This window comes from Muntiacus reevesi, chromosome 12 (genome assembly GCF_963930625.1).
Source record: "Muntiacus reevesi chromosome 12, mMunRee1.1, whole genome shotgun sequence".
In the NCBI taxonomy this organism is placed as follows: Eukaryota; Metazoa; Chordata; class Mammalia; order Artiodactyla; family Cervidae; genus Muntiacus; species Muntiacus reevesi.
This window is the reverse complement of record NC_089260.1, coordinates 37,458,202-37,472,285: the sequence shown is the minus strand read 5'-3', so window position 1 is coordinate 37,472,285 and position 14,084 is coordinate 37,458,202. Positions and strand designations below refer to the sequence as shown.

General features: G+C 40.2%; 1 protein-coding gene across 3 annotated transcripts in view; it reads right to left on the bottom strand.

Moving 5' to 3' along the window:
• The window catches only part of IL7 (interleukin 7), a 51,802-nt gene extending 40,064 nt beyond the window's left edge, over positions 1-11,738 (bottom strand). For all 3 annotated transcript variants that reach the window (XM_065902826.1, XM_065902827.1, XM_065902828.1), the window contains exons 1-2: positions 11,435-11,738; positions 5,317-5,450 (exon numbers count right to left, since the gene is read on the bottom strand). In XM_065902826.1, the coding sequence (XP_065758898.1) occupies positions 5,317-5,450; positions 11,435-11,444 (144 nt within the window). In that variant the 5' untranslated portion in view covers positions 11,445-11,738. The remainder of the gene's footprint in view (positions 1-5,316; positions 5,451-11,434) is intronic.
• Between the last annotated feature and the right edge of the window lie 2,346 nt (positions 11,739-14,084).

Here is a 14,084-nt window from a genome sequence, read left to right as displayed (position 1 = left end):
AACGACATACCACTTCACAACCACTAGGATGACTATAGTAAAAAAGTCAGACAGCAAGGAGAATTGGAATCCTCAAATACTGCTGATGTGAGTGTAAAATGGTGCAGTCACTTGAGAAATAGTTTGGCATTTCTTCAAAAAGTTAGACAGAGTTACCATATGACCCAGAAATTCCATTTCTAGGTGTATATCAAATAGTATTCCACAAAAACTTGTATAACCAAGATTTGAAGAAACATTACTCATAATAACAAAACAGTGGAAAAAAATTATGCATTCAACTGATGAATGGATAAACAGAAACACATTATATCCATTCAACAGATTATTAATCTATAAGAAGAAATGAAGTACTGATTCATGCTATAATATGGGTTAAGCTTGAAAACATCACGCTAAGTGAAAGAAGTCCAATACAAAAGGCTCCATATTGTATGATTCCATTTGTATGACTCGTGGAGAAAAGGCAAGTCCATAGAAACAGAAAGTAAATTAGTAGCTACCAGAATCTAGTGATGAGGAATGGAAAGCTATTGCTAATGGTTTTATCATTCTTTGAGGTGATGAAATGTTCTGGAAGTAGATAATGGTGAGGATTGCACAACTTGTGACTATACTTAAAGTCACTAAATTGTACACTTAACAGTAGTTTGTATTTTATCTCAATGCAAAATAAAAACATAAATGATGAATACATGTAAAAAACCAATGTCACAAGCAGTCAAATAAATGTAAGTCAAAGCAAGTTGTTTTTCTGTTGCCCTGCTAGATATTATCAAAAATAAAAATAATGCTGACAAAAATGATGACCTCATATATTGCTGTAAGAACTGTAAATTTGTGGGTCCTTTCTGGAAAAGAATTAGGAAATATGTATTAAGAAGCCTAAAGTGCTGATTCTATTTAACTTAGACATCTGAGTTTTAGGAATCTAAATTCCTTACTTACTAGATCATATAGAAGAAGGACCTTTATTATCTATTATGAACTTTCCATTCCTTTTGAGCTAAGTAGAAAAATGAGTCTCGCCCTTACCCTGAACCTTATATGGACTCTATGTCATAGTTTCCATCATCTGTTTTCTTACTTCCACAACTCAGTTCTACTTTATTGATGTGCTCTGGATGATTTTAACATCCAGATGTATTCAAAATGTTTGTTCAGCTCCCCTTCATCTTTCCCTACAATACAACCAGATCAGTTACCATCTTAGTGTTCCTGAGCCCTTCTTTCATTATGTTATTACCGTAACTCTCTATCATGTGTTCTCCTCCCCCCTCAAAAAAAAAAACAGGCTATTGCCTGCTTTGCCTCATCATAATGTGGACTTTTTCTGGAACTAGACTGTTTGGATTTGAATTCCAGCTTTGCCACTTGCCAGCCAAGTGGTTCAGGTCTCACTTTCCTCATTACATGGAATTATCATGAGAATTATATAATTATTACATGAAAAGTGGTCAGAGCAGTGCTGGCACATAGTAAACCCTGAATTTGTGTTGTTGTTATTATTATTATTATAACTAACAGAGGGTAAGATGATTGGGTGGCATCACCAACTCAATGGACATAAGTTTGAGCAGGCTCTGGGAGTTGGTGATGGACAGGGAAGCCTGGCATGCTGCAGTCCATGGAGTCACAAAGAGTTGGAGATGACTGAGCAACTGAACTGAACTGATTATTATTATTATCATCTCATAGAGATATTATGAAGCTCAAATAATGTGTATGAAACTGCTTTGTAATGCACTATCCTCGTAAATTATAGAGGACCAAGGACTATCTTATTTTCTAATGACTTACAGTGTACACAGTAAATTTTCAAAATTTGCATTGAAATTAAATGTTATTTTATGACCAAATCACTGTTGACTTTGGGTATGTCTAAATAACATCACATCAAGATAACTCACAATCTTGTTATATATACACTTGTGTCTTCCACTATGTTAGTGGTCTTTTCAAAGTAGAGTCTACAATGGACAACCCACTGCAAGCAAGGAAGGAAAAGTTTTAGGAATTCTGTCTATATTTTTTCTTCATCTTTTGTAAATTTTTATTGTCTGGAATATATCATTACTACCATGTATAGAATTGCTATGCAAATGCTATAACGTGTAAGTAAATGTATACTGGAAGTGCAGGCTTAGGACAGTTTTACTAAATGGTGTACTGTTTAAAAGGTCTGGAGATCAGCACACTCACCCACAGTATGGTTTCTCTCCTGGTGTCAAACTGACCTACTGAAGTCCTCCTAGCACACAGTTTAGATTTCTTTGTTTCCAAATCTGACTCACAACCAGTTTGTTTAAAATGAGAGTATGACAGCCACTCCTTTTCAAGCTGCAACTTGCATTCTTCACACCAAGACTTAACCATCGCCAAATGTAAGTTCCTTAAAAGACAGGTCTGTATCTGGCCTATTTTTGCATCTACCCCCACACCCCCACCTCCCCACCACACAACAGGGTTTTCTATAGTAACTGGCACAGAACAGGCTCCACATAAATGTTGGTTGAATGCATATAATGACACAGTGATTGATTGCTACTGGAAGGCAGGAGAGTGTGCTGGTGAACAGCAGAAGCTCAGATCCTGGCTCTGCCACGTAACAGGGTGACCCTGAGCCTCAGAATTGTCCTTTGGGAAATGAAGGTGATTAAGTAAATGGACTCTCTGGGGTGTCCAGTGGTTAAGAATCCCCCGCCAATGCAGGGGACACGGGTTCGATCTCAATGATCCAGGAAGATTCCACTAAGTCCCTGCACCGCAGTTATTGAAACCTCCATGCCCTAGAACCTGTGCTCAGCAATGAGAGAAGTCGTTGTAATGAGAAGCCCTTGCACTGCAACTGGAGAGCAGCCTTTGTTCATTGCAACTAGAGAAAGCCTACAGGCAGCAATGAAGACCCAGCACGACCAAAAATTAAATAAATAAACAATGTTTTTAAAAGGTAGTAAAGAGTAAAATCCATTTCTTGACTCAAAATATTAATTTACTAGCATAATTTAATGCAGAAAATGCCCTCAATTCATGAAATAAAAAACTGGGCAATTACCATGTAGTGTGCATTTTTCATCAGCAGTTCTATATATTGAAGTGGTACAGCATGCAGTTATATAGCATCTTGAGTTTCCTGTATCCCCCCCCCCCAAAAGAGGTAAGACAATGATTTCCCAAGGAGTTGTGCCCCTTCAATATGAGTATGCAGAGAAAGAGTGAGTGGGAGGAAGGGAAAGATTAGACAATTATTTCCATCTTATGAACATGTGAGAGAGATTGCTTTGTCATTTGGGGTTTCAAGTACTGATTACTGTTAAATCAACACATCCCATTACATTAATATAGCTCTTAAACTGTAACAAAATAATTTTGGTCAATGAATTATTTGTCTATGTTGAAAATCCCAAAGAATAGCAACAATACCAATACCACCTCCTGGAACTAAAAAGCAGTTCTAGCAAGATTTGAGGATACAAGATTATATATGAAAGTGCTCTCCTATATACCTGCAATGAATAATTGGAATTTGAAATTCAAAGCACACCATTTACAAAACTACCCAAAATACAAAATCCTGCACTTAAGTATAGTTCTAACAAAATATAAACAAATCAATATGAGGAAAAGCACAAAACTCTGATAAAAGAAATAATAGAAGGATATCCCATGATCATGGATAGTAAGATTCAATATAGTTAGGATGTCAGGTAGGATGTGAGTTCTGATACCTCCCCAATGAAGATATGTGGATGGCGATAGTATGTGAAGGATGTTCAACATCATATGACATTAGGGAATTGCTAATTAAAAGCACAGTGAGGTACAATGAAACATCTATTAGAATGGCTAGAATTTAAAACACTGACAACAGCAAATGCTGGCAAGGATGTAAGGCAACAGGAGCTCTCATTCATTGCTGTTGATAATGCAAAATGGTACAGTCACTTTGGAAGACAGCATGGCAGTTTAATGCAAAGCTAAACATAGTCTTACCATATGATCCAGCAATCATTCTCCTAGGAATTTATCCAAATGAGTTGAAAATGAATGTCCACACAAAACCCTGTACACGAATGTTTGTAGAAGTTTTATTCGTAATTGTGAAAAGTTAGAAGCAACCAAGACATATCCTTCAATCAGTGAATGGAGACACAAACTGTAGTACCTCCATTAGATGGAATTTTATTCAACAATAAAATGAAATGAGCTATCAAGCCACAAAGTCAGGGAAGAACTTAAATACCCATTGCTAAATCAAAGAATCCAGTCTAAAAAAGCTACAAACTGCATGATTCTAACTATATGACATTTTGAGAGGCTAACCGCAGAGACCATAAACAGATCTGTGGTTGCCGTGGGTTCAGAGGAGGGAGGGAAGCATGAATCAGTGGAGCACAGGGAATTTTTAAGGATAGTGAAACTATTTGCATGATTCTGTCATGGTGGATACAGGACATTACTCATCTGTCAAAACCCATAAAATTGTGCAACACAAGAAGCAAACCCTAATGTCAACTATGGGATTTAGTTAATAACAATATATCAATATTGGTTCATCAACTCTAACTAATGTACCACACAAATGCAAGATGTTAATTACAGAGGAAATTGTACAGAGGGAGGGTGGGTATGTGGGAATTCTCTACATTCTCCTCAACTTTTCTGTAAACCTAAAACTACCCTAAAGAATAATAGCTGTTATCAAAAAATGTCCAAAGTAAGTAAAAAATGCCACAGCAAATTATATGTATATATATATATATATATATATATATATGTATGTATGTATAAAATACTTAAGTATATGCTCATACACACATTCAGATAAAATAACTATACATCTCTTTCTCTTCATGGTAATTTTTCAATCTTAGTTCCCTGACCAGGGATCAAACACATTCCCCTGTAGTGGAAGCATGAAGTCTTACCACTGGACTGCCAGGGAAATCCCTTCATGATAAATTTTAAACATTATATTCTGCTATTTTCCTTCTTCTAATATAATGCTTTTATATGAACTGTCAATGGAAGGTGAGGAAATGCAGAGAGTTATGCTAAATTAAGTTCAGAAAAATTTTGGTAGTGAAGGGAACTAGGATTCATGAGCCTGAGGGCTAGGAAAGAATTCTTTTTAAAGGATATAATGATGCCAACTCTAAAAAAAAAGATACTGTTAGCCCCCATTCACTTTTATTCTTGAGTTATTTCGCTGTCTTTCAAGGAATATAAGTAAATACTAAAAATATAAAACTGCATACCAACAGTACATATAAAATTTTGCTAATGAGTTAAAATGTGAGGAAAAGAAACACATACCAAGTCATCGATGTTGACCATTAGAACATTCTGATATGCTCCACCGTCTTTACCGTTAATGTCACAATCAGATGATGCTACTGGCAACAGAACAAGGATCAGGGGAGGAATTCCAAAGATATACCTAAAAGAAACTGAATTCAACAGTAAGTAAGAATCAGCCAAATGTTTTATGTCATATTATATCATCTGATGGCAGTGTTTCAACTGGCCTGACCACTAATTTCTAAGAATTTTTAAAATGTATCTTGCTTCTGCAGAGTGTAGGAAAAAACTCCAAAGTTCAGTATTATGTAACAGCCAAGTAAGACAATATTTTAGAGTCCAGGTTTCTTTCATTTTAATTCAGATATAACTCTTTGGGATAGTGCAGAACAGGTGTGATGACAGCAAAGTCTCTTTGCTCCATCGACAGAAAAACAGGTAAACTATAGGTTAAAAATTAGAAATTCTTAAAAGTTTATGATCTACAGCACATGACTGTATATTTATGTAAAACTTGGTGGCTGATCAAGTGTCCATCTGTTTCCTGGAGGCAACATTGCAGGAGGTTTATCTCCACGGTATGACACTATGATTATATTTTTTCTTTTTAATAACGGACCTTAGAAGACTTACCTTTCCCAGAACTGGCACAAAGTTGACATTTATATTATAAGACTCCTTATCTTTTCAATATCTTCTATTTCTAAATGCCCAGAGACCCTATTCTTTTCAAACACAGCCCTGTTTAGCTTCTTGACATGTTAGGAAAACAGTAAATAAATTCATACCCTGTTAATGAATTATTTATATCTGTTTTTAAATAAGTGTTCTTAATTAGGGGCATTTTTTAATCAAAAGGGATAAAATTATAAATGACATCATTTTTGGCAATAGTAATACACTGATAGAAAGCCAGTGATTCCCTGAGGCATTAAAATCTGGTTTTATGGGGACTTATTGTATTTCTTCACAAGCTTTCCAGAGTGTCTTGTTTGCATCTTTCTGTAAACTATTGAGTATTGATGACAATGTATTTCCTGTGACTTTCACCAGTGAACTTTAACTATTCTCCTTGAGTGGAAGGCATTTCACATGTATGCCTACTCCTGATTAAGATTACCAACAATGCTGCTTGGCACCCAAGGAACTAAAGACTGTCAAATATATCATAAACTTCCTGATAATCTATTACATCATTATCTGTCATACAAAAGTGAGTAGCTCTCCCCATTAAATTATGTGCTGTTAGTGACCCATATATTTACAATAGAGAATGTAGACTGGGTAGCAGATAGAGGAACAAACATGAATCTCACATCGAATCTTCATATGTCACTGACATTTAAAAAGGTAAGAAAAATGAAATGAGAGGCAGAATCTACTCAAAGCTCTGACACTAAGTTTCTGTAGGCATGATGAGCAAGAATTCACTTAGGACATTAACAATGATGATGATGCTAGTTACCTTTAATTGAGTACCTGTCATTTACCATCAGTGCCTTATACTTACTGTCTATAAAGATCAAAGGGTTCTCCAGGTAGTTAATCTTTTTGTTAAACATAAATAGGAGGTGCCAGGTCTGGATTCTATCCTGAGCCAATTGATTCACCAGGACTTGATCATAAATGCCCATAATCTTTCTAAAAAATAATTTTATCTATTTATTTACTTTTGGCTGTTCTGGGTTTTCTTTGTTGTGTGGGCTTTCCCTAGTTGCGGAGAACAGGTTTCTCATTGCCATGACTTCTCTTGTTGAAGAGCACCAGCTCTAGGGTGCACGGGGTTTAGTAGTTGTGTCTTCCCCGGGCTCTGAAGCACAGATTCAATAGCTGCAGTGCACGGGCTTAGTTGCTCTGAGACACGTGGGATCTTCCCAGATCAGGGATTGAACTCATGACTCCTGCATCAGTAGGTGGATTCTTTACCATTGAGCCACCAGAGAAGCCTACCCATAATCTTTTGATAACATGTCATCATTTTGGTCTAAATGAAAACTACCTCCATGTTCTATTATCTATCTCCACCTCTCTTTCTTCTATTATTGTCTTTCCCACCTTAAGATTCTCAAACAATGAGAACTGCTAATTATTTAGCATCCTAACTTTGTAATTAGATTTGTATAGATAGTGCAGAGCCAAACTTTTTCTTTTCTCTGTCATCTTAAAGGTGTCTGGCAGGGATACTTCAGGACAAATAGAGGATAAGGAAAGTTTATACAGCATATAACTTGAAAGGAGCTTTAAAGGAATATTAACAACATAATTAAATATTAGAATGAAAAAGAGACATTTTTACTATTGTACATAAATGTTATTTCAAAGGTCCACATTTTACACTTTGATTTAGGAGGCAGTTTTATTTTTTCTGAGCACTAGTTATCGTGCCCTCTTCACTCCAAATTTCAGTAATGAGTGCTCCCAAAATTCACATTGATCCATTTGGTCATTGGATGGTATTTTATCAATGCTTTCAAATGATGACTTAGTGGGAAATTAAGTCTTTTTTGTGCAATTCTAAAATAATATTTGCCTTATCTGTAAACAGTGTCTTTGGTTGTCAATATTGTTGTTAAATAGGTCAGCCCTGGGCTTCCCTGGTGGCTTGGCAGTAAAAAATCCATCTGCAATGCAAGAGACATGGGTTCAATCCCTGGGTTGGGAAGAGCCCCTGGAGAAGAAAATGTCAACTCACTCCAGTATGCTTGCCTGGGAAATCCCACGGACAGAGGATCCTGGCAGGCTACAGTCCACAGGACCGAAAAAGAGTCAGACATGACTTATGAATTATACCACCACCAGCAGCTCAGCTCCAGATAGCCTAGGGTAACACAAAGCACAGAGGGAGACTTGGGTGTTTGTCTTGGTGCAGAAATGAGTTAAGAGACCAATTAAGGACTGAGCATCTCAAAATCTTCACTTGCCTAATTTGTGAAATGAAAACCTCACACTAAATGATCCCTTGATGTCCCTTTCAACTCATAAGCACCTTAATTCTAAGAATCTACCTAGCCATCCAAACACAGTAACTCTTTAAACTTGAAATTCCCTGGTGAACAATGTTGCAAATATATTCCAGTGTTTCAAACCCATGTCTTAGAGGTTCCTAGATTTCTCATTAATGACTTGCTTTAAACTGAAGTCTTTTCTCCATACCACATAGAGAATAACTTATTAACATTGCCTAGTTTGAGCCTGCTTTTGACATTGTTGTAACAATAGGAAAGGACTCTGCTTTTATTTTTAGATTATGCATAGAATATTAACTCCATCCACCACCACCCGCCCCCCCCCCCCACCTTGACCTTTCCCTTAGGTTACAAAAAAAGATAAACCATAAAGAATAATGCAAGGCAAGCTTGGGCTTGTGGAATTTTCTTTAGATTTCCTGAAGGGATTGAAACTGGAGAATTTGTTTTCAGTAGGGAATTTGGTTAAACCAGAATGATGGCTGTCTAAAAAAGTCTTGTTGGTTTTTAAATTAAGCCAAATAATACATTCAATCCTCAGATGCTTAAGTTATGGGGTCAAAGTGAACATAAACAAATTAGTTTCTTCAATCCTTCAAATCCAATCTTTAATTCCTGTTTAAGACCAATCAGTGTTTGTTGACTGTCTACTGTACACATTACAGAGATCTATTTTCACTGGGATTTTTAAGACACAGTCAACAGATATTCAGGATGGAATGAAAGACATTATCTGAATATATAAGATTTGGCTTTAGTATGAGCAGTTGGCATAAGCAAGTGAGTGAATAAAGAAAAAGTTAATAAACAGTAGGAAATAACCATATGCTATATGAAAATCAGCTTTTTAAGGTTCTAAAATGAATTTTATGTTCACACAAAGAATTCTAATATTTGCCACAAACATATTGATTGGATTATAAATTCTATCCACAAGCCCTGTGATAAACAGCAGATAAAGACATTTCTGAAGCCACCCTATAATACTATATACAGTATCTCATTTAATCCCATAACCATTTCTTGAGGTAAGCACTATCAATTACTAAACATTTTGGCAGATGGAAAATCTGGGGCCCAAATTTTTCCCCAGATAAAACGAGTGTTGTAAGAGGCAGGATTCAAGTCCAAGACTGTCTAGAAACTAAGTCCAAAAAGTCTAGAAACTAAGCTTTTTGCCACTGGGCTACACCGCTTCCTATGAAAATAACTGCATGTGGATCCTCAAGGGAAATGTACAAAACCCCCGTCTTTCTCCACATGAGACTCACTGTGGTGCTTCCTTGGCCAAGCTCTGAAACATTGCACCACATGCTCCTATTTCAGGGGAAAAAAGACATTGATTCCTTGGTTTTATTACATTAGGGTATGTGTCACAGGTGCAGCCAGAAAAAAAAAAAAAAACAAATCTCACATCACAGTGAAACCAACATGTAAGGTGGTCCTACAAAGTAACCTCTTCCATTTTTGTCTAAGGTGTTTCAGCATTGTTATGATGCCCTGTGTAATTCTCTTTAAACTTGTTCAGGCTTTCTAATCTTCCTTAGTTCTCCATTTGTACCACTTATTCCACTTTTGGGTCCTCAAATAATTAAATTATCAAAACTAGAGAGCACAATCATCAAGGCCTACAAAGGAGGTCCTCAGCTACTTCAGCTACCAAAAGAAGTGTCCAAGTGAAAGGATAAAAAGTAACGAAACCTCTAATGAAATCTGTTGGAACAAACTGCAGATAGCCACTTAGAGTGATTGTTATTAGGAATTCTAATATTTTGGTAGCTGATAACTTATGCTACATGATTAGTGTAGATATTCAGGAAATAGAGGCTCCTTGTCGGTAATGGACACCTAAGCTTCCTCCTCTTGTTTTACCTCTCCACTCTAGATCAGAGGTGATGGGAGGATCAGAACTGGGAGCCATCCAGAAAGAAGCAGTTGCAGGAGATCCGTGGGCATTGTAAGGAAAACAGGAATATACCTAATTCCTAATTCTATATTAAACTTCTAGAGGAGGCCCATTAAGAATTCTCTATACTCTAAACCCTACTCCTTTATTTAGTTACTGATGTACTTCTGGGCTATGTCAATTGGGCAAAAAACTATGTAACTGGGCAAAAAACTATTCTAATCTAAAGGTGCAGCCAGGAAAGGCATCAAACACGAGAACAACCTCCAGTCTATTCTGGCCCCCTCTCCCATTCGTCTACTTTTGATAGAGGAAGTATTTACTGTAAAACAGCAGAATTTTCCTCGGCCGATCCCTCCCTAATCACATCTCCCCTCCCCCCAAACTCCCCAGCACACCTTTTTTTTTAATTTTTCCTAGTCAACTTTTGGGCTCTTTATACTAGCCGTATGGTTACTAACGCCATCGCTTCAACTCTGTCCTTGTCCATTTTAACTTCGTATTCCACACAAGTAAAATCTAGTCGATCTCAGCAAGGGTCTAAAATGTAGAATTATGCCTGTTAATTCTGCCTCCGTCAAGAAGCACCCATAGAGAAACAAAACAAAACAAAACAAAGCCCAAAGTGGCCCTTCTCCGTCCCAGCCCGGCGCACTTGGTTTCCCAGCAAAAGACACTGGGTACAGCCCCAGTCGGAAACTCCCAGCCCCACTGGGTGAAAACGGGGTTTTCCGGAGACCTGTCCCTCTGGGGTTTAAAAGCGTGTCCCGTGGGAGCTTCGCTTTCACTTCTCTAAGGACTTGGAGCTGCAAGAGCCCACATCCTCGCAGATCCCGGGGCGCCGGTGAGTATCCCGGCGCGGCCAGAAGCCCGGGGTGGGTGGGTTGGGCGGGTTGGGCTCTCGGTTGACAGCGGGCGGCGCTGGCTCGGGGAGAAGGACGGGGCGCATTGCTACCCCGGGACCCGGGCGCGGGCTGCCACCGCTGAATGGCCCCGAGGCTGCAGCGCCGGGTCTCGGGGACAGAGGGCCGGCGTCGGGGACCGAGGCTCCCACGCAGCCTGCCAGGTGCAAGTGGCAATGGGCCAGGGTACTCGGGCGCGGCCGCCGGCTGCCCCGGGGCAGAGCCCGGCTCTCCGCACGTCCAAAGTGCAAGGCCAGGCTGTTCCCGGACGCGCCTGGGCGCGGGGCCCCGCAGCGCGTCCCAGAATCCCCGGGCGTGCCGGGCGCGCGAATTTCTGCGCCCGAGAGAGGAGCGCTTACCATGGAACATGGTCTGCGGGAGGCGGGCTTGGTCATGATGACCGCAACTGCAGCAGGAGCACGCTCTCACCGCCCATAGTCACCCCCAGGACCCTGGTCTTCCGCGGAGCTACCGGGAGTCCGTGCCGGGCAGGGCCGTCTCTGTCACTGGTTCCTCCTACCCACGCCGAGCCTGCTGTTTCATCCATCCCAAGGGGGGCGGCACACACCAGGGCCCGGCTCTGCGCTTTGCCTTTCCCATAACTTCCGTAGGATCAGCCGGCAGCGTACTTTCAGTTTCTACTTTGCGCTTGGTCTGCAGGTTCGATCTCCAAGTTAATCACTGGGGCGCCTTCACAGCACCCCGCCTCCTTTCTCCTGATCACCTGCGTCCTCCACTAGCGCTTCCCGTGCGCCTGGACCAGAGGAGCGCGCGGATTCCCAAAGCACCGCAGGAGCAATGACTTGGTCTTCTGATTCCGGGCGATTTGAGGCAAAAGATTTCCCAGATGACCTCTAGCCGCCTTGGCAAAGTTAGGCGACTAGGATCGAAAAGCATCGGTTGCTAATGAGTCCACAGAAGCCGCAAATGTGTGGGGCGAGAGCTGGGCTATTGCAAGCGGGAGCCAGGGAGCAGGCGTAGCAGCTCTTGCCGCAGATGTGGTGGTGGACGATGCCAAGACCTCTTGTTAAAAAAAAAAAAAGGGAAGTAAAGAATGATGAATGATTAAGAGGGCCATGGGCCACTCCCTCGGCCTCTCTAATCTCTCTTGGTCTCTTTCCGCTCTGTCTTTTGTACATGCACCTGCCCAGGTGGGATCTCAAAGGAAAATAAAACGGTGGGTCAGTCTCCTCTGGTGAGAGCTATCTTTGGACCTAGAAATTAAAGCCCAAATTAGGCGGAGAAAGTGGAGACTGATAATAGCTCCTAATAATGTCTCCCACTTGTGCTGCCTCTAAATTGGCTAATAAATCAAATTATCTATCTTGACTGTGTGTTACAGAAGCGATCTTTTTTTTTTTTCCTACACCTGAATTATTTAGACATTTTCTGTCTTGGTTCGGTTTCTGATATTCTGCAGAAACCCTGCTTAAATGAAGGTGGGTGATGTAAAGAAATAACAGTGATGATAATATTATGGCTATTATTTACCTAGCATTTGTTCTGTACTAGTATTGTGCTAATCCTTTTATATATGTCATCTCAGGCAAACTTTTCTCTGTGGTAGATGATTTTGTGGGAACTAAGACATCCTTAAGGATCTGCCTGAATTCACTCCCCTGGTTAGTAACAAATGTGGGACATAAACCTACTGTAAAGCAGCTCTAGAGTCCCCACTCGGAAACCCTGGGTTAGAAGTCCTATGAACAATGTAGAAATTGATGCCAGGACAGAAACGTGTTGTGTGGGTATGACTTTGCCCCTGTGTGGGGACCTCAGGACAGGTTTCTCGAATTTGTGAATTCTCAATTGAGACTCAAGCAAGTCAATTAACTTGAGGATGTGAGCATTTCAGATTCTTTGATAGCGTGAACAAAGTAAAGAGGGAAAGAAAGCAGAGAGAAAGAGAGAGAAAAAAAAAAAGAATAGAGGGTGAAGCAGTGTTGCTTAAGGCTGAAACTTGGATTTCTATTCCTCTTTTAGCCTCACTTCTCACATCCAGTCCATAGGCAAGTCCTGTCAGCAATACCTCTAAAATAAATCCTGAATCTATTCTGTGAATTGCCTAAGGTTAAACCATTAAAACCCTGCTGTCTAGGGACCTTCCATTTTCCACTCTTGCCCACAGCCTCTTCATTCCCTTCATAGCAGCAGGATATTGATTTACATGTGCCATTTTCTGTGACCACCCCCTGACCACTTCCCAGGGAACACGGGGCTTTCACGGCCCTGTGAGTGATCTGGGCTCCTGCTGCCCTCCCTGGCTCTCTGATACCCATGACTTTTTTCCTCCCTGTGTCCAGCCAAGCTGAATTCCACTTAGATGAGCATCTAGGACTTCCCTGGTGGTCCACTGGTTAAGACTCCTCCCTTCTAACGCAGGGGTCGTGGGTTCGATCCCTGGTCCGGGAGCTGAGACTCCACATGCCATGTGAAAAGAAAAAGAAAGTGTCTAGCACACAGCCATGCAGAAAGTAGAAGAATGAGAGAGGAGAATTGAGTAAGATGCATGAATGAGAACATGTGTGGAAGAGTATGTGAAGGCAAGAGGAAAATAGGAGGAAAGGGGAAGAGAACAAGGGAAAGGAACAACAGGAGGCAGAATGTGGCGGGGGTGGGTCAGATGTCAAGTATTTCCATCTGACTGGAACTTAGGGTGGAGGTGGGGAGTGGAGAAACAGGAGGCCGGAGTGACAGGTAAAATTGAATTGTGTAATTAAACCCAACTATGTTGGCTATTGATTTATTTAAAATCCCTGACAGCAGAATTGAGGTATGTAACTGCATATAGCCTGCAAATTTCCTTTTTATTTTTTTAACTTTTCAGGGACAGATAAAAGAGCATCCTTCAATAACTTGCTCAGCAGGAAATCCGTCTTCCTTTTTCATGCAATCACTGTAAAACCTGGTTGAACAAGAGCTTGTGCATAAGTGAACTTTTGGGGAGCATGAGGGGAAATTATTCAGAGCTCCAGGAGAGGAGATGTAAATTCCCCACCAGACTCTGAC